Source organism: Odontesthes bonariensis, chromosome 23 (genome assembly GCF_027942865.1).
Source record: "Odontesthes bonariensis isolate fOdoBon6 chromosome 23, fOdoBon6.hap1, whole genome shotgun sequence".
Lineage (NCBI taxonomy): Eukaryota > Metazoa > Chordata > Actinopteri > Atheriniformes > Atherinopsidae > Odontesthes > Odontesthes bonariensis.
Window position 1 is genome coordinate 3,495,334 of NC_134528.1, and position 21,664 is coordinate 3,516,997.

Here is a 21,664-nt window from a genome sequence, read left to right on the forward strand (position 1 = left end):
CCTTAAGGTCACGTGACACACACGGCCCAAGAATACAACAAATGATTAAAATAAACGAAAACAACCCAAGAACAAAATATAATCACATCCATTCACACAGCAAAATAAACATAACCAAAAGGAAACAAAAACCAAGCAAACTTTTGACTTTATAATTATTATTAAAATAGCCTAAATCACATGTTCCCACACAGGCCTATCAGTGGCAGCTACACTCCCACCAAATTACCTTAAAATACATTCAACGAATGGTAATTTCCCAGCATCCCAGTACATTAAACCCAGCACATAATTAAAATCTTTAATTCATCATTGCATTCTTCATTAAGTACCTCACTGGATTTCAGCATTCGGTTACCAGTACAACCAACTTTTGTATTGGCCGCTCAATAATGGAGGGTTTGGTAACACGTTCACCTTTTTTCCCCAACCTTCGTTCCCCCATTTGTATTACAACTTTACGTACTAGTCCATCATCACTCTCGCAGACCCCCAGGACCCTGGCCAGCTTCCATTCATTGCGAGAGACTTCATCTTCCTTTACGATTACAATGTCCCCAACCTGCACATTCCTCCTAGGATAATGCCACCGTTGCCTTAGAGAGATGCTGGCAAGATACTCCTTCTTCCACCTGCACCAAAACTGCTCACACAGATACTGAACCTGCCTCCATCGCTTTTTTGTATAGAGATCTTCCTTATCAAATCTGCCGGGTGGGGGAAGTGGGATAGAGGACTTCATGGTAAGCAGATGGTTTGGAGTGAGTGGCTCTAAGCTAGTCGGATCACTTAGGCCATCCACTGTAAGTGGGCGGTTGTTAACTATTGACATTGCTTCGTAAAAGAATGTTCGCAGAGAGGCATCATTTAGTCGCCCAGCACATTGTGCAAGAACTGAGCTCATCACACTCCTCACTGTCCTGATCTGCCGTTCCCAGCTGCCACCAGCATGACTTGCACTTGGTGCATTCAAACAAAAATCGCACTGCTTGGTTGCCAGGTAAGCAGCCACTCTTTCCTTGCTGACTTCCTTTAGTGCTTTCTCCAGCTCTCTCTTTGCTCCAACAAAGTTGGTTCCTTGGTCTGATCTAAGATGTCTAACAGCTCCCCGGATGGCTATAAAACATCGTAAAGCGTTAATGAAAGCATCAGTGGTCATATCCTCCAACAGTTCTATATGAATCGCTCTGGAGCAAAGACAGGTAAAGAGAAGGCCATACCGTTTTTGCACCTTGCGCCCTTGCTTGGTATAAAAAGGACCAAAGCAGTCCATACCACAATAGGTAAAGGGTGGGGAAGGATCTGTGCGGTCAGTAGGGAGGTCTGCCATTTGTTGCTGCTCTAGCGGCCTACGAGCTCTTCTACATTGGACACATTTGCTTATGTACTGAGCTACTGCCTTGCTACCACCAACAATCCAATAGCTGTTGGCTCGAAGTTCATTAAGGGTCTGTCCTCTACCCTGATGCTGTAAATTCTCGTGGTGGTGTGCAAGAACAAGCCGCGTAACATTACTCTCCTTGGGAAGGATTACTGGGTGCCTTACTTCAAATGGTGCCATCGCTCTCCTTAGTCTTCCTCCCACCCTCATTACCCCATCTTGAAGAAATTGGTCCAGTTGGTACAGTTGGTTGCTGCAAGCTACCTTCCCACAGTCCTGGCTGAGCGTTCGCATCTCCTCTCTAAAGGCTGCTCGCTGTGTAAGCTGGATGAGAGTCGCTGTAGCCTTCCTTCTTTCCTCCACACTCAAGGGCGCTGACGTCTTTACCCTCTTTGCCAATCTTTGGATTCGAGCCACAACATTTACAGCCAGAGGCCATTTTGAGAAAACTGACAGACATTGCAAAAAATCAGATTCTTCTGCAACATTAGTGTTCAAGACTTGGACAGCTTTGACCTCAGGGTCTCCCACCAACAATTCTGGCTTCTCTTGACTGGCAACTATCTCTCTTCCCCAGAGAAATCTGGGTCCTGTAAACCAGTTGGAGTTGATCAGTTCTTCTACCTTAAGGCCTCTAGAGGCATGATCAGCAGGGTTCTCCTCTGTGCTTATGTAGTGCCACTGTTTTGGGTCTGTGGTCTCACGGATTCTCTGTACTCGATTTGCAACAAAGACATGAAACCTTCTAGCCTCATTATTGATATACCCTAGGACTACTTGTGAGTCAGTCCAAAAGTATTCTCTGTCCACTTTGAGGTCAAGTTCTTCCTTCAGCATGTTGCTCATTGCTGCAGAAATGACTGCTGCGGTCAACTCTAGTCGAGGTATAGTGACAACTTTGGTAGGGGCGACCCTTGCTTTCCCCATAATGAAGGCACAATGAACATTTTCATCATTCACTAGCCTGACATATGAACACTGACCATAGCCATGGCTACTGGCGTCAGAAAAATGATGTAATTCAGTTCTCAAAGTCTTTCCAAAGCCTTCAGGTATGAAGCATCTTGAGATTTGTATTTTTTGCAAGTTCGGTAAATCCTTCAGCCAACTCTCCCACCTTGGCTCTAATTCACTTGGCAGTGGTTCATCCCAGCTAATGCCCTTCCGACACATTTCCTGCAGCACTCTCTTCCCCAAAAGGACAAAGGGGGCCAGGAAGCCTAGAGGATCATAAATGGAGGACACAACTGAGAGGATTCCACGGCGTGTAGCAGCTTTCTCCCCAAGGGTGACTGAGAAGGAGAAGACGTCTTTTTCTACATCCCACTTTACCCCTAGCACATTTTGCACAGGAAGATGATCATGGTTAAGATTTACATTCTTCACCTCAGCAGCACGGTCAGTCACACTAATTGTCTCCAGAACATTTCTGTTGTTAGAAAGGAATTTGTGGAGATGCAATTTTCCTTTAGCACATACAGCTTGAGCGTCCCTTACCAACTTTATGGCCTCATCAACAGACTCCAGGCTTATGAGCCCATCATCTACATAAAAATGGTTCCTAATGAAACTGGCAGCCAATGGGTAGTCTTTTCCATTCATGCTGGCAAGCTGCTTCATAGCATAATTAGCACACCCTGGAGAAGATGATGCTCCGAAAAGGTGGACCTTCATGCGATATTCTGTGGGTTCTGCATCTGTATCACCATTCTCCCACCACAGGAATCGCAGATAGTCCCGATCTTCTCTACGGACATGAAACCTGTGGAACATTTTTTCCACGTCACACATTATGGCAATTGGGTGTTTACGGAAACGGCAGAGCACCCCAGTAAGCCCGTTTGTAAGATCAGGCCCGGTCAACAAATGATCATTCAAGGCTGTGCCTGCATACTTAGCAGAGCAGTCAAAAACAACCCTGATTTTATCTGGTTTTCTGGGGTGATATATGCCTTGGTGTGGTATATACCACAGATTGCCTGTTTTTGCTTGCTCTTTTACCTTCTCTGCATCGCCATCTCCAAAGACTCCTTCCATAAATCTCACATAATCCTGCTTGAATTTAGAATCTCTCTCCAACTTTCGTTTCAGGTGTTTCAGTCGAACTAATGCAAGTTTCTTGTTATCTGGAAGATGAGGGCGTGTTTTGAAAGGTAAGGGCATCTCAATGTGACCGCATTCATTTTGGTTGACGCCTTTGCTTAAGAGCTGAAGAAACTGAACATCCTCCTGTGATATACTCTTCTCTCCTATTCGGGTATCAGCAAAGTCAAGTTCAAGTGCTTTTATGACAGAAACTGGAGTCACTGGATGCATTTCTCTGACCGATATGCGATGGCAAAATCCGGTCACACACTCAAAATTAGTATTCTGCAGCACGCTTCCTACAATGCTCCATCCCAAGTCTGTCTTGATGGCATATGGCTCATAATCACCGCCTGTAACAACTTGCCGTGGTGCCAGTGCTCTAGAACAATCATAGCCTATAAGCAGCCCAACTTCACAATCCATCTGGGCATGCATTTTGTCCGCTATTGGAGCAAGATGTTTCCACCTCTTGGCTGTCTCAGGAGTGGGAATGTGTGCTCGTTCCAGAGGGATGAAATCCCTCGTGTAAGTGGGAGGTAAGTTGACGTAACAATCTGATGTAAAGCCTCTAACTTTGAGTCCACTAACACGTTGGCTTTGTACCACCGAGTCTACTCCCATCATTGTGGAGAGCTTTAGCCTTACTGATTTCATTTCTATCTTTAGCTTTTCACACACTTCCCGGTCGACAAATGTATGACTGCTCTGAGTGTCCAATAAGGCATACACGAGAACCTCCGACTCTGTATTGGGTGATGAGAGCCAGACTGGAACAATCATTGATGTACTGCTGCCCGCTTCTCCACTAACAGAGCATGACAGTGAGACGGTGTTCTCTTCAGCTGGCAGAACTGCTTGTAAAAACTCATTTGCTGCAGGACGATCTTCATGCAATGGTGTAGGGTGGCGTTTCTTACATAGTGCACATGTTGCTCTATTCCTGCAATCTCTGGAGATGTGCCCCTTTCTCAGGCATGCAAAGCACAACTTATTATCCAGCACAAATGTCCTTTTCTGCTCTGTTGATCTTAACATTAATTTCTCACATTTGTAGGTAGCATGATTTTCTCCACAAAATGCACATTTTACTGATCTAAAACTAGACGCCACTGTTGTCAGGAGTGCATTAGAGTCTTCAGTGTCACTATCATCATTGGACTTGGCTGAGGAACAAGCTGCTTCTGTGGATCTTACATTTGTTGCAAAAGTATTCGCTCGTGACTGTTTTGTTTCTCTAACCGTCCTCTCCTCTGTATTCTTAATTGCATGAAGTGACGATACTGGATTACATGCTATACGTGCCTCTTTTGCAATGAATGCAGCAAACTCACTAAAGCCAGGATAGTCGTTGTCTTTGTCTAGTTGTTCTGTGACATAACGATTCCACCGACTTGCCACCCAATCAGGGAGTTTAGCCAACATCTTCTGGTTCTCTTCGCAGTCGTTCAGAACCTGAAGGCCCTTAACATGAGGCATAGCGTCGCAGCAGGATTGTAAAAAGTCACTGAATTCTCTTAACTTTATATACTCCCTTGCACCAATCCTTGCCCATCTGTTGAGTTTTTCCCTGAAGGCACGGTGTACCACAAAGGAGTGACCATATCTCTCATTCAGCTTCTTCCAGGCTTGTTGATAGGCCTGCTCATCTTTCCTATAGAAGCTACCCTCCAAAACTGACTTTGCTTCACCGCTAATGTACTTCTGCAAATAGAATAACTTGTCTGCTGCATTGAAACATCGTCCTTCTATTAGGGCCTTGAAGCTTGTACTCCACTCTATAAACTGCAGTGGATTCCCCGAAAATACAGAAGGTTCTGGAACAGGGAGTCGAGTTAAAGCCATTGACTCTTGCAGCGCCTGCACCAGACTTACTTCAGTCCTTGCAGCTTGTCCGGTCAGGTAAGCAACACTGGGGGGAAGTGGGTTTGGATCGATCATATCATATGCTAGGCTACCTTGCCTGCTTTGATCTCTTAATTCCTCCTCTTTGTATGCTCTGAGTTTTGCTTCCATGACCTCAATGTCTCTGTGACGCTCTAGCTTTTTTAATTGCTGACGCTTTGCCTCTATGTCAGCCTCCAAATCCAGTTCAGCTTTCTTCGCTGCTAGCTGTGCGGTGACTTCTGCTCTTTTAGCGGCAATACCTCCAGTTTCAGAGGCTTGGCCAGAGCGCAGGCTATGGTTTGTGACTTTAGAAACGGTGGATCCATATATTGATCGTGCATATTCATTGTCAAGCAGCAAACCCAACCTTGCTTTCTCTGCCTCAGCATCAAAGTCTCTGTCCTCTTCAGTTGAGCGCACCCCCATTAACTTCAACAGATCTGCTGTAACGGCTATGCATGCATCAATTTTCCTCCTAATTTCTTGACTTGGTGCCATTATATGCCGTATGCCATCATACAAGTCTCTCAGATCACTTTCTAGTTTCTCGACTTCATCCATCATCTGAAATATGGTTGACTCAGTGCACAGAGTCTTCAACTCCGATCTTACTTCTCTGACTTTGATTTTCCATTTTTCATAGGCAGACTGAAATCTTTTTTCTTTCTGAGATTGTTCTTGTTCTTTTAGTTCTTGCATTTTTGGCGTGAAACGTCTGTCACGGGAAGACTTTCTAGTTCCGCTTGTCTGAGCAACGGCAGCACTAGGCTCTTTCATTTTGACCTCTGACTTTTCTGTGCATGACGTACATGAAAAATGTCTAATAGCATTCTCTGCATTTTCACCTTCAATAACCTCTTTGTTTAGACCACAAATATTACACTTTGATGGCTCCACAAACACTACTTCAGTTTCTTTTGACATACCATCACCTGCCTCTTTTTCGTTTTGATTAGACATTTTGTAATATTTAAAAAAGTTGATATAAATTACAATGCAACAGTGCTTAAATGGCAGCACAGATGCTCAAAACCCATATTTTCCATTAAAACGCTTTTCACACAATCATGACATTTGAGATGACAAGGATACAATTCAAATCCCCCTTACAATTGTAAACAAAGGCATTGGCAAGGTAAATATAACGAGAAAAGTGTCTCTTGCCTCTTTCTTCACATCAACCAAGGTAGCATCTCTTAAAAACGTAATATACGACCTGTGATACGGCAGAGTCCGACGAGTAACTGTGGCCCACAGCAGGAACAAAGCGGGTAGAAAGTCCTCAATAGTCCAGCACTGAAGACGCGAAGATTGTCCCGTAATCCACCGAAAAGGCGCGCCCACGCAATTCAGTTCCCACTTTGCGTGAGGCGAGCCAACTGCACCCGAAGACCTGCGATGGTGGCTACCGAAGTTAGCAATCCAGCCGACCACAGGAGACTGACAACCACGTGATGTGAAGGAGACGTGGGAGCCGAAGATGGAGAACGGCTACCCGGTCACCCAGGAAGGAGGGTGAAGAAGTGACCCGCAAGGTTTCGCCGACGATCACCACAGGAACACAGCAATCCTTGGTCAGAAGGCCACGTTTTCACTGTAGCTACTGCTGGTCTCAATAACCCGGTCCACGCTTCAAACTGATGTCACGACTGGTTTTCTTTATTTCCTTTGGTTCGTCATGAACACCGTGAAAACTGACAAGCAATAAACAAACACATACCACGCATTAACATTAACCAAAAAGACATACAAAAAAGAATCTGTAAAGAAAATACAATATAATATAAATTCAAGCCATTACCGTGTACGCCTTGTACCAGCGGTAGGTTTCTCTCGAGCGTTTGCAACGCAGTGCACACCAAACATTTCTGAAATTCCTCTACCTGACCCCAATGCTTCCGGGTCATATAATGTCCTTAAGGTCACGTGACACACACGGCCCAAGAATACAACAAATGATTAAAATAAACGAAAACAACCCAAGAACAAAATATAATCACATCCATTCACACAGCAAAATAAACATAACCAAAAGGAAACAAAAACCAAGCAAACTTTTGACTTTATAATTATTATTAAAATAGCCTAAATCACATGTTCCCACACAGGCCTATCAGTGGCAGCTACACAGACTTCAGTGGTAGAAATGAACCCGGACCCTCGGACAGAAAGTAAGAAGCCTGAAACAGAGATTTCAGGATCTTTCATGATCGACTTGTTGCATAAATGAATAGATAAAGAACAAATTAATTCAGGGATAATATCATAAATATATGAATAAAGGATTAAATCAATGAAACAAATAGAAAATTAAATGTCAGGGTAAATAAACGGGTTTTAACACAAAGTTAAATGAAGGCAGAAATATCAATTTATTTCACAGTCGGTACATTAATAACAGAGTAAAAAGATCTGTACCTTTATTTAGTAGTATTTATTGGTATGTTCATGTTCTATGTTATTTATATATATATGTATATGTATATATATATATATATATATATATATATATATATATATATATATATATATATATAAATAATAATTATATAGCCTGTTTTGTTTCTCTCTCTGGAGAGTCTTAATAACATCTGCTCCTACAATAAAAGCTTTGGATAACACATCTCCTGCTCCTGCGTCCTCCATTCCCTGGGTGTGACAACCAAGTGGTACTACAATGCTAGTTATCCACTCCATAAGTCAAAATGTTTTCTGACTGTTTTACATGTGCTCCTTCAGGTAAAACAGGTGGAGTTGGCATCAGCTGACCGATCAGAATCTATGAATCTATCACACTGAAAAGCAGCAGCTGCTGCAGACAAAGCAGGAAGGGAAGAAGACAAAAAGGAAAAAGAATACCAGCAGCTGATCATGTAAAGATATAAATAAATACTTTTACGGTGCAGAATATTTCCTGGTTTGTGTTTGCAGAGGTCAGCACCACAGACAGAGAGCAGAGTCTCCAGGATCTGACTGTCTGTCTATGAAGAGTGACCGGTCCAAAGGAAGAGTTCCAGACTTCAGTGGTGAACCCGGACCCTCGGACAGAAAGTAAGAAGCCTGAAACAGAGATTTCAGCATCTTTCATGATCGACTTGTTGCATAAATGAATAGATAAAGAACAAATTAATTCAGGGATAATATCATAAATATATGAATAAAGGATTAAATCAATGAAACAAATAGAAAATTAAATGTCAGGGTAAATAAACGGGTTTTAACACACAGTTAAATGAAGGCAGAAATATCAATTTATTTCACAGTCGGTACATTAATAACAGAGTAAAAAGATCTGTACCTTTTATTTAGTAGTATTTATTGGTATATTCATGTTCTATGTTATATATATATATATTTATGTTATTTTGAAATGAGGCAGCTTCAGTTCTCCATATTAGAGATTATCAGGAGCAGAAACAGTGAAACAGCTGAGTGTATTACAGGAGTGGTAAATGTTGCCTGAAGGGAAATGATGTCACTGCAGCATCAATCATTAGCCAAGATCAGCTGTTCTTATAGATAACATAATAAAACATAAATAACCTGACAAACATGTAGAAAGCTGAAGTGGAGCAGAGAGGAAGGTGTGGTAGAAACCTTCAGAGGTCTCCATCAGTGGTTTGGGGTGTTGCTTCTGTAGCTTAGCAACAACTTAGCTGATGATGTCACACACAGCGTCAGCAGCTAACTCAGGTGAACTCTCTCAGTAGACAACATGGACAGAAACTCACAGCCAGCTGTTCAACATCTGGGGTGCAGAGACGCTGCTTCTCAGTGACATGTCCAGGTTTACAGCATCTGTTGTTAACCAGCTGTGTGATCCTCCTGCTTTCCTGTTACCGCTCTGTCTGCAGTCTCTGTCTGATATGAGTCACAACATGTTTATTTTAGCAGAGAACACCCTGACCTCGGCCTCAGCAGACAGCATGTGGTGTGGATATGATATGGATTAACTCTCACAGATGAAGAATATCTCCTGATATCTTTATTAGTTCCTGGTCACTGGAGAGAAACTCAGAGGGTCAGAACCCTCCAGAGGTTCCTGGTCTCTGTGGAAGGTTCTTGCAGAGGAAACGTGGCCTCTGATGTCAGTCAGATAGAAAAGCTGTAATGTGATCTAAGAGGCCTGTTCTACAGAGGAAAGCTTCTGATTCTCTGCAGCAGTTTGTGTGTTCACAGCTTCTTAAATGGTTTTAATGAGAGAATTTCTCAGAGATTGATGTGATGTGAATAACAACATGTTTGTGTTTGCAGAGGTCAGCACCACAGACAGAGAGCAGAGTCTCCAGGATCTGACTGTCTGTCTATGAAGAGTGACCGGTCCATGGATTCTCCACTAAAGTTTAGAAATGAACCTGGACCCTCAGACAGAAAGTAAGAGAAGAGTCAATAACTGACTTATGATTCATCTTAAATAAGCTCCCAGTGAGATTAAATTATCTGTCAATGAAGGTTTATTTAGTGTCTCTCTTTCTGTAGTTCATGATGGGAAATGAATAAGAAAACTCATTCCACATTTAATCATGATGCAACAAGGGAACATCTGCATCCAGAGGCTGTGATGCAGATGTTCAAAGATACTAAGTTCTAAACAAGCTTCTACAGGGTAAACAGACGTTCACATTTTGTTCATACGAGTCATGAGACATTCCCTTCTGCCCCTCTGGGGGCAGACAGTGGTGTGGATTGTGCCGAGGCTGTGGAATATCCTCTGATGCCACCAAGGCTGTGGGACATTCCCCTCTGAGAGCACTGAGAGCAGGCAGGGGCGACCTCCGAGTGCAGCTGTTATTCTCATGCAGAGGTACAAGAGTGGCAGCATGAGCAGTTACACGGAGGTAGAAATGATTATGTGAGCATAAAGGATAAAAAGTGATTCTATCAGTTCTTCTTTGGTCCTCCTTCATGGAGTTCTGCTTGGTTCAACATGCAGCGTCCGTTACAGCCTGAAACCACCTGTCCTGATTGGTCCAGGTGAGTCTGCAGCTGTTTCATGACTGAACTTGTTGATAAGTTTACAAACTTCTGAAACAGAGATTTCTTTGAAGATTTCCATATTTTAGGATTTTTTAAACTCGGCATTTAAGTCCAAACATGCAAAATGTCCTGATAAAGAGGTTAACCTGCTGCTGTCTCATGCTGCCATGACAACAGATGGGAGAACAGCACTCAGTGTGATGTCAAACCAAGATGGCTGCGCACAACCTGCAGGGTTCCCACGGGTCATGGAATTTCTGGAATATCATGGAATTTCATAAAAGTTTTTCCAGTCATGGAAAGTCATAGCCTGGGAATTCCCATGCTGCTTTGCGCGCGATTTCATTCACACTGCAAAGGCAGCCTGGAAACCACCGCCCTTATTTTTGCCTGAGTTAGGGAACCAATCACAGAACGGGGGGGGGGCAGCAAGACGATGACGACATCTATGCACGACACCGAAGCTTGTAGAGTGTTAATCCAACATGGCAGCGGACACAACGTTACCGTTCGATGCAGCCTTAGAAAGTGTTTTAAGTAGCTTAGAACGCAAGTTTACTTTTATTTGACTTTTTTTTCTTCTTCTTCCTCGTCGAATTTCTGTCGCTCTACATACGTCATCTGGTATAAGTGATACAATTGGCGATGAATCGCGCGCAAAGCAGCATGGGAAGAACCAGACGCCATTTGATAGACATTCGTAGCGCCCAATAAACGGCTCTAGGCATTCGTAAACCACGCCTCAAATACGAGAAAATGCACACCTAGTTCCCAGACCACCATCTCATCGAGATGTGGACGCGTCAGCCAGGCTAGGAAAGTCATGGAATTTGACCATTTTGCATGCACAGTCATGGAATATCATGGAATTTTCTTAACAGTTGAGTAGAAGCAAAACTTGAGTGTATTTTGTTGCTTACTTTTTTGTTTGGTGTATAACATTGTTTCTCACCGGTTATAACTACAACGCTTCACCAGAGATGGTTTGGTTTCGTGCTGTAATGTGCAACATTCTAGAATGCAATATCTTGGAGCCCACTGAAGTCTGGCAGTGGTGGTTCGGCGTCAGTTGGCAAACATGACTGGCAAATGCAGGTTCCAAGAAAGTTGGCTCGAAAATGACGATTTCAGAGGCTGGCTATCGCGAATTGATGACCACAGAGCTAAATGTAGCGTTTGTAAAACAGTCATATTTCTGTCAAATATGAGAGAACACGCGTTGCGGGGCCATACGACTAGCAAAAAACATGCTTCACGGTTGCGGGCGGTGAGATCATCGAGCTTGTCACAGCCTAGCATAACAGCGATGCTAGTTCAACCATCCACAAGAAGCGAGCCTGAGCCTGAAGCTGCTCCCATCCCCTGTTCCAGCGATATTGGCACCATACGAAGCAGCGGAGAACACCTGAGTATGATACCAGCAAAAACTGCATGCTTGTTTTTCGTCAAATAAACGATCGTAAATATTTAAATTGTTTTATTTACCGTGTGTTTACATGGCTTTCAGCCGAGAAGGGTGGTCATTTCTGACATTTACACTTAAGTTCTGCATATCTGTGGTTGTGTAAACCTTCATATAGACAAAGAACAGCTCTAGGGGTGAAGATAATCTTGTTTTCACACTTTTAAAATCTTTTGAACGTCATTTCTTTTTACGGAACTGGTCCTGGAAATTTAGTTTTTTTGGGTCTGTAAAGTCATGGAAAATCATGGAAATTTATATCTGACTTAGAGTGGGAACCCTTAATCTGACGTGGCCCAAGTTTTTTACAGGAGGGTAGATGCTGCCTGCTCAGGCGCACTGTGGCTCTCACAGAACTTTTTCTTTTAGATTCTGATCATTTCAAGTTTAGTTGAAATTATTCTAAACTCTACTTCCAGTTCAGGAGCAACATGGACCCTGAACACGTGTTCGTCAGTGATGTCAGTTCACTTATTGGCTCTTTGTGATTACTAAAGAGTTTATTTATTTCTTAATTCTAAAAATAGCAAATGTAGAAAAGGATTAGAATGAATTTAAAATCTAATGAAATGTTTTCTGTAGGGCAGCAGCAGTAATATTCACACAGTGAAGTCAGCACATAAACTGAATATTGATCCCAATGTAAAATGCTGCTGCAGGAAGGGTTGAGTTTATGTTCACATAAAAACAGAGTTAATGCCAAAGGGAGTTATTTTAAAATGATTTTAGTGATGAAGACATGTGTTGACAGAGGGAGGAAGAGGAGCGGTGTTTGTGAGGAGGAGCAGCTGTCCTGCTGTGCTCTGTGTCAGGACGTCCTGAAGGATCCGGTCTCTACCAGCTGTGGACACTGGTTCTGCAGACAGTGCATCACCTCATACTGGGACCAGTCTGCTTCCTCAGGAGGCTCCTCCTGTCCCCAGTGTGGAGAAAGATCCAGAACCAGAGCTGCACCAGGTCAGATATTTCTGTTAACCCGTTACTACCTGATGCATCACGTGTGTTTTTACCTCATGAAATCAAGTTTGATTTTACACACAGCTTTGGGTCTGATGGTTAACCTGCTGTTTAAATGCAGACACATTGTGGTGTCAAACAGAACAACAACAGTTGTTAGGACCTGACTCACATGGACACAACAGAAGAGACACACCATGAATTAAAGTTAGAGAATCATTTAAATAACTATCATCAGACTGAATTTATACGCCAAATCCAACCTTTATATCACGAGGTGTGGAAATCAGTTAAATCAGAGGTGGATCATATGAGTTGAATTAAACTAAACAAACACAATGACCAAGATGGCAGCACATTGTGTAGAAGAGCAGAGTGATTAGACTGAAATCAGGACTAAAGGAGCCAAAGTAACACAGAAGGAGCCACAGGTGTCCTAAATCACAGAAATCACCTCCCAGCAGGACAGACAGACACTCGTTAATACCACAACCAACCACAAGAGGACCCACGGGGTCATCACAAAGGTCATCAGGAACATCATTTAGCATCAGCCTTGTTTTCCTGTTTACTGATCATTTTACTGAGAGGTGGGAGGAAAAGAAAAGTTTTCTGTGTGAAGCCAAAAACATGTTCAGCTGGGGTCTGAAAGAGAAAGAAGAACAAATCCTGATGAATTGAATCTACTGTGTTTGTGTTTGGTCTCATTTGTTCTTTGTTCAGCAGATGCTGGTCTGCAGGAGGTTTTAGATGAACATAAGAGGAGTCTGAGGAGGAGATGTGAACATGTGACTGAAGGACCTGATGGAACAGGAGGTGGAACCCTCCTCAACAGGATCTACACTGAGCTCTACATCACAGAGGGACAGAGTGAAGAGGTTAATACCCAGCATGAGGTGAGGCAGCTGGAGACGGCTTCCAAGATCCAGAGCCTCCATGACTCTCCCATCAGGTGCCACGACGTCTTCAAAGCCTTACCTGAGCAAGAGGAAGCCATCAGAGTGGTTCTGACCAACGGCGTCGCTGGTGTTGGAAAAACCTTCTCAGTGCTGAAGTTCACTCTGGACTGGGCCGAGGGCCTGGAGAACCAGGATGTCAGTGTGGTGGTTCTGCTTTCCTTCAGGGAGCTGAACCTGCTCAGAGAGGAGCAGCACAGTCTTCTCACGCTGCTCCATGTTTTCCATCCAACATTACAGAAGCTCCCAGCAGAGCAGCTGGCCGGCTGCACACTTCTGTTCATCTTTGACGGCCTGGATGAAAGCAGACTGTCGCTGGATTTCAGCTGTCAGGTTGTGTCTGAGGTCACACAGACGTCATCAGTCAGCGTGCTGCTGACAAACCTCATCAGGGGGAACCTGCTTCCCTCGGCTCTCGTCTGGATAACCACACGACCCGCAGCGGCCAATCGGATCCCTCCTACATGTGTTGGCAGGGTAACAGAAGTACGAGGCTTCACCGATGCCCAGAAGGAGGAGTACTTCAGGAGGAGGTTCAGAGATGAACAGCTGTCCAGCAGAATCAGCTCCCACATCCAGGCATCCAGGAGCCTCCACATCATGTGTAGAATCCCAGTCTTCTGCTGGATCACTGCTACAGTTCTGGAGCACATGTTGACCAAAGAGCAGAGAGCAGAGCTGCCCAAGACCACCACTGACATGTACTCCCACTTCCTGCTGGTTCAGACACAGAGGAAGAAGAACAAGTACCACCAGGGACCTGAGGCGGGTCCACAGGGGCTGACGGAGGCCGACAGGGACGTTCTCCTGAAGCTGGGGAGGCTGGCGTTTGAACATCTGGAGAAAGGAAACATCATGTTCTACCAAGAAGACCTGGAGCAGTGTGGCCTGGATGTCACAGAGGCATCGCTGTATTCAGGAGTTTGTACAGAGATCTTCAAAAGAGAGTGTGTGATCTTCCAGAAACCAGTTTACTGCTTTGTTCATCTGAGTGTTCAGGAGTTTCTGGCTGCAGTCTACATGATGCACTGCTACACCAACAGGAAGGAGGAGGTGCTGAGGAGCTTCCTGGGAGAAGACTACAGTCACTTATCTCTGGATGACTTCCTGAGGAGAGTCATGATGAAATCCCTGGACAGTAAAAATAGCCACCTGGACCTGTTTGTTCGCTTCCTTCATGGCCTCACTGTGGAGTCCAACCAGAGACTCTTAGCAGGCCTGCTGGGTCAGACACAGAACAGTCCAGAAACCATCCAGGAAGTCATCAACAACCTGAAGGAGATGAACATGTTTAACATTTCTCCTGACAGAAGCATCAACATCTTCCACTGTCTGATGGAGATGAACGACCTCTCAGTTCATCAGGAGATCCAAGAGTTCCTGAAGTCAGAGAACAGATCAGAGAAGGAACTCTCTGAGATCCAGTGCTCAGCTCTGGCCTACATGCTGCAGATGTCAGAGGAGGTTCTGGAGGAGTTGGACCTGGAGGAGTACAACACAACAGCTGGGGGACAAAGGAGACTGATTCCAGCTGTGAGGAACTGCAGAAAGGCTCGGTGAGTTGATGTGTTCATCGACTTCATGTGTCAGTGTAGATTAGTAGCTTAGTTCCCTAAAAGCCGTTTCTACACATGAACAGCAGAGATGTTCTGGAGAATCTGCAGACAGGTTCATCTGGACCTCTTCCAGAGTTTCTGCTCACATGTGCTTCCCAGCAGGAGACTTCCTGTTGGAGATGTGAGGGAGGGGTGGTGGGAGATAACTGTGTAGAGCGCACAGGACTAGTGTTGTTCCCATACCAAAATTTTGACTTTGATACGATACCTGCCATAAATACCTCGATACTCGATATTGAACCGATACCACGGCGAAAATCTAAAAAAAAAAATCTGGAAAAGAGATGAATAATGGTCCAGCTCGGTCTCACTATGGTTTAATTTTCAGCAGCTTGCTCCTTTCCTGCTGTTTGAGCAAATTACTACAGAGCAAGTATGAGCACAATCTCTTCTGTTAGCATGTTGGCTTTTGCTTAACAGTGAACACATTAATGACTGACTTACACATTTAAGATACTATTTTATTTTAAACAAAACAAAACAAGACACTACATGGTGGACAAACGTACATCAGAGAATTGCAGTGAAGTATTTCAACCTTTACACTCAGAATAAATAATTGAAAAAAATATAATTGCCAAAATAAATAGCTACTGAACATGGTTTAACAAAAATAAAATTATTGCTTTCCTCATGAACAATGAAATCCCAAATACACTCAACCTGGACGTCTTCTCTTTCCAGAAGACAGATTGTTACAGAGGCGAGTCAAAGAAGCTATCTATGTTAAACTGGAAAAACCATCTTTGAACAGAGAAGGTGGCCTCAGGTATCACTTTCCAGCACCTAAAACTGTCACGGCTCCAGCCCCAGCCTGATGTTTTATCACCTCAGACTGATGTATCATCACCTCAGACTGATGTATCATCACCTCAGACTGATGTATCATCACCTCAGACTGATGTATCATCACCTCAGACTGATGTATTATCACCTCAGACTGATGTATCATCACCTCAGACTGATGTATTATCACCTCAGACTGATGTATCATCACCTCAGACTTAGGCCTGTCATGATATCCAATAAGTCAATAAATCGTCCGATAACTTTTTCCAAGCACGATCACTTTTCTGGCCACGATAAGTCTTTTTTTTTTTTTTTGTGCATTTCTTTGTTTCCTCGCCACTCCTGCCCTTTCCCTGCCTAACCGAATGATGGGCGCTTTCACTCAGCGCAATGATTGTTGAACGTTAGAGCATTTTCAATTTTCAGTGCAGGCCTCCCTGAAAAAAAAAAGGTCGTTGCCCTGGTAACATATTTGCGCTGTTTGAGACCATGTGTTCTACTGCTGACCCCTGATAGTTAGCAGCAGCATTCGTTCGACTGTTACCTCGCAGAAGCTGCAGCTCGCGTCAAGTCAGATAGCAGCTAACGAAAGAAAAGTTATGGAACTGGTGCCAAAGAAAACGGCGAAAGCTCCCGTGTGGGACCACTTTAGCCTCCAGCCAAATGATGAGGGTGAGCCACTGAATCTAAACGAGCCGATATGTCGGATTTGTAATAAAACGGTGCCATGTAAATCCAGCAATACGGTTCTTGCTCTTGTTCACATGATAATTTGGCTGGTGTTTGACCATAGCATTCTGCTCTGCTGGACACAAATATGACATCTCTTGCTCTCGTTAATGCCACCTCGGGTGGGTAGGTGTTCTTATTGTTTACTCCGTTTGCTTGTGTGTGCGTGTGTGTGTGTGAAATGCCCCATGTTTGTTTACAAGAAACTTTGAAAGAAATTCTTCATTGTTATTTTAATAAAATCACATTTATTGATATTTAAAAGGGTGTATTCGCATTTTTATTGCATTTTTTTATCCCATTGTCATTAAATTGTTTGAAAGTCGCGAAAAATTCAATATTATCGATTATCGCAATAATTTCTTGGCCAATTTATCGTCCAGCAAAATTTGTTATCGTGACAGCCCACCTCAGACTGATGTATCATCACCTCAGACTGATGTATCATCACCTCAGACTGATGTATCATCAGCTCAGACTGATGTATTATCATCTCAGACTGATGTATCATCACCTCAGACTGATGTATCATCACCTCAGACTGATGTATTATCACCTCAGACTGATGTATCATCAGCTCAGACATCAGCCGAACCTGAAAAACGAGCTAATCACATATTTTAGTATTTTCCTGTTGAATGAACTTGTTTTATCCACTAATTTATTCCGAGTATAGCTGAGTTCTTCCTCTTGTTTTTCTTTTATTTCCCTTTTTCATTCTACCAGGTGTTAATATCCTAATAATCTAATAGTTTTAGGTCAACTTCCACAGCGAGTGTGGTCGGGGGGAGTGAGATGATTTCTGCTGCTTCTTGCTTGGTTGCCATACCGGAGGTCACCATGTTTCTCTCTTTATCTGCAGATTAGATCAAATCATTCAGAAAAATCCATTTAAAAGTGCTCACGTGTGCGAGACTGAAGAGAACAATTGTGTCACGTCAAATGCAGGAAGATGAGATCAGATTAATCACAGAGGTGAAGAACAATGTTCATCAGAGGACATTACATTCACATCACTGTGTTCAGTTAGAATATGAGTTCAGTTAGTTTTTACTGTGCAGATGTTATTATATTTTCTCTCATCACAGACTTGCTGGGTGTGAACTCTCAGAGACTCACTGTGAAGTTGTGGCCTCTGCTCTGAAGTCCAACCCCTCCCATCTGAAAGAACTGGACCTGAGTAACAACAAGCTGACGGATCCAGGAGTGGAACATCTGTCTGCTGGACTGGAAAGTCCAAACTGCAGACTGGAGGCTCTGAGGTCAGTTCACTGCAGCTCTTTTAGTTTAAATGATTTACTGTTATGTTAAAATGATGAAAATATTCAGTGTTTCCACACTTCTAAATAAAGCTTCTCTTACATTGTTCACCTGCCAAAGCAGTTCTTTTCTCAGTTTCTTAAATAAACAGTAACTTAGAAAGATGATCCTGGTTATAAACCATTTCTCTTTAGTCATAAAAGAAGACAAAACCCTTTAGATCAGACTTAAACATTGAGCAGCTGAAATGTTTCTTTCACTCGTCCTTCTGGGTTCATCTGAGAGATCTTTGATCAGTAAAGTTTGGAAAGCTGGATGAAGATTAAACTGCAACACAAACTGACAGATCTGCTGCTTCTGCTGCTCATTTGAACAGGACAAATGTGCAGAGTTCAGTCACTTTCAGCACAATGACTCAGTCTCCTTTGGGTTTTAGCCTTCAGCCAGTAATTACAGACAGACTGTGAAGGAAAGGCAGAGCACTGCCCCAACACTTCATTTAATTTCTATATGACTTCTTTTCTTAGGGAACTTCAGCCAGGCACAGAACTGAGCAACATCTTCACCTCTGAGCTTTTGTCCATTACAGTACTGAAACATGGCGGCGCTAAAAGATCAGCAAATAACCGGAGACTTATGTCCCAGTGTCTTCTGTCCACCTGATAACAGCTGATCATTGGAATCCCTTTATCTGCTTTACTATTTCATGTTGTTGCCAAAGTCTGCAGATTACTTTGACTGTAGACATAAAGCAGGCCTTTGCTGTTTCTGCCCTGGTAAATATATCGATGGGCTCTAAAGATGCCTCAGTTAAATGCTCTGCTGCTGAAGCCGGTTTGTGAACCAGGTTTTATGTTCACCAAGAGGTTTTGAAGTGGCCCTCACCGTTACTTCTCTTGAAACTGGAGCAGGTTTGTTTGCACAGTAAATGCTATAAACCAGATATAGATGGATAGATATTTTATCACCCCAACTCATCTGACACCAGCCCACCATTTATTTACAAGTACAAAAGCCTGATTGATATTGTGGAGCTTCTAAAAGCCTCCAGAACTGACATCTTTGAAATGTTTGTTGTCCAGGCTGTAAAAGTTCCATGTTTGCAACCTATTCTGCCAAGTTGTGTATGGACAGCTTCGTGGTTTTGATGATGGATTTGCTGCTTTTCCATAAAATCATGAGCTGCCATGCAAAGCACAAATGAAGCCTGGAGATCTGGACCATGAGTAACACTTTTTAGGGATATCCAGTGTGCTGAAACCGAATGTAGCTGCCTCCTCACATCAGTATGTGATGAACTGAGGGTCAGTGGGTTACTTTTGTTTAATCCTTTAGAAGCTGACATTAGAAACTATCGAGTTCATTTGTTTCACAAATCACCGTATTCTTACATAATCTGCATCAAACACTGAGTCTAGTGATGCCACCCAAGGTTCCTCCTGCAGCTGGGAAGCTATTGATCAGAATTAAGAGTCAAAAAGGTCTCTAGCAGCAGCTTTATGATTGGTGTTCATCTGCACTTCCTGCTGGGAAACATAAAAAAGGATCATTATTCAGGACTAATAAGAAACTGTAAGAAAAAAAGTTTCTGTGGACCCAGAGCCCCTGTTGTCTTTAGAAGGCTGAAATAATGATGATGTAGAGGAAGAGAAACATGTCTGATTTTTATGTTTTATACTTTATACTTTCTTACTTTTACTGTTTCATTCTTTCAGGTTGAATGACTGCAGGTTGTCAGAGACCAGCTGTGATTCTCTGGTCTCAGCTCTGAAGTCCAACCATCTGACAGAACTGGACCTGAGTAAGAACTTTGATCTTAAGGATTTAGGAGTGAAGCAGCTGTCCACAGGACTGGAGAGTCCAAGCTGTCAACTACAGACTCTGAGGTGAGTTTTCTAACTGGGTCTGCTGTAGTGTTTCTGTGTGTATCCAATTCTATCAGTAAAGCCTGAGATCTTTGAAAGAGTTGATCACAAAGTGATGATTCTGAAAGAACAGAGCTATCAAAGAAAGTGTTGTTTGAGCTCATGTGTCTCATGAAGGGGCGCCGAACATTAGAATCATTTCAAAGGTTCCCTTTAAGTATTGATATGTCTGCTAACATGGATGTGTCAGTACTGCTTAGGAACATTTAACATAAGCATGCTGGAGTCTTTAAAACAAGCTCTGCAGCTCCAGCCTGATATAAATAAGGATTTTCTTTCCATAGCATTGGATCTTCATAGCAGACTGTGTTGTTTGGCACTTTCCACTGACCAAATGTGGGGCTATGCTCTGCCGCTGACACGAACAATGTGGCCCTGTGGGACATGTTAGTGGAGGTTCTGAAGACCTGGGGCCTCATGTACAAAGGGTGCGGACGCACAAATTAGTGGCGTACGCACCTTTTCACGTCAGCGATCAGATGTATCAAGAGCGAAAAGAAAAAAAAAATGTGCGGTGCCTCACACCAACTTCATGGCTGGCGTACGCACATTTCTACAGCTGGTGATTTTTTTGGCGACACCTAAGGTGATGTTGGGAAACTGTTACAACACAGGGGTGCAAACGGCGCGCCTTTTGGCGGATGCCGCCTTTTTCACAGCTGTCTGGGGGACTTGTGTGAATCGTGCAGATCCGATGAGTTTTTTTTTTTAGGGGGTGGGGGGGGGGGGGTGTTGTTGTAATGTCTGATTATAATTTCATCAAAGTTCAGCCCCGAATCTCTCTGGACTGACATAGAGACCAATAAAAGAAGCGGGAGAGTATTTATTTTATGTTTGCATCTGTAAAGTTTAATGTTCCTGTTGCATTTGAATGCACCGCACAGTTCGTATGCAGTGCCTCAACAGCCAGGTGAACTGCAGGCGCACGATTTTTACGTTATTTTCTGACCTTAACCAGAGAAGTAAAGCGCAGCTACTTGTGAAAAGGACAGAAAAAGGAGAAAAATCCCGAGTTACACTGAAAGAAAGTCAGAGCACATAGGCTACCGATTGGAAGTCCGGAGACAAGTACGTCGGTAAGACGAGTCAGTTATCAAAATAAAGGCTTGTTAACGCTTACCGTCGTCCATGCTAATGCTAGCTCTGTGTCTAACAGGCTAAAGCTGGCCATACACTGTGCGATTTTTGGCCCGATGTGGACAAGATTTTCACTCGTGCGACTATTTTGGAGATCGGGCCGAGTTTTGGCTCAATCGTGCGTCTCGCATCGTGTAGTATACATGGGGTAACGACAAACGATTAAGCCCTCCCGACCACCTCCCGATCGATCGGATGAAAATCAAACTTGTTTGAAATCCTGGTCGCTCCTCGTGAGGCTCTCGCACAGTTGAAGCAGCTGGACCAGCCGATTGACCTCATCCTGTCACACTACGCATGCGCGCACATAGGTACGGAAGAGAAAAATGTCAACAGAAGAAGAAAAAGACAACAGAACAGCATGGCAGCGACCGAGTCCGACGTGTCGTGTAGTGTGAGCAGCCAGATCGCATCAGACCATCGGGTCGTACAGTGTGAGAACAGGAATCGTGAGCTGTGACGTTTTAACCATTGCGATTCACTCGTACAGTATGAGCAGCAGC

At 43.5% G+C, this 21,664-nt stretch overlaps 2 protein-coding genes across 7 annotated transcripts in view; one reads left to right on the top strand and one right to left on the bottom strand.

Moving 5' to 3' along the window:
* Positions 1–21,664, bottom strand: part of LOC142373457 (NACHT, LRR and PYD domains-containing protein 14-like) — a 337,305-nt gene that overhangs the window by 133,259 nt on the left and 182,382 nt on the right. The window lies entirely within an intron of this gene.
* The window catches only part of LOC142373460 (NACHT, LRR and PYD domains-containing protein 12-like), a 65,918-nt gene that overhangs the window by 23,702 nt on the left and 20,552 nt on the right, over positions 1–21,664 (top strand). Inside the window, exons 8-13 of one of the 2 annotated variants that reach the window (XM_075456726.1) lie at positions 8,285–8,404; positions 9,608–9,727; positions 12,544–12,749; positions 13,473–15,261; positions 17,928–18,101; positions 19,815–19,985. In XM_075456726.1, the coding sequence (XP_075312841.1) occupies positions 8,285–8,404; positions 9,608–9,727; positions 12,544–12,749; positions 13,473–15,261; positions 17,928–18,101; positions 19,815–19,985 (2,580 nt within the window). The remainder of the gene's footprint in view (positions 1–8,284; positions 8,405–9,607; positions 9,728–12,543; positions 12,750–13,472; positions 15,262–17,927; positions 18,102–19,814; positions 19,986–21,664) is intronic. The other variant, XM_075456727.1, reaches the window with a different exon arrangement.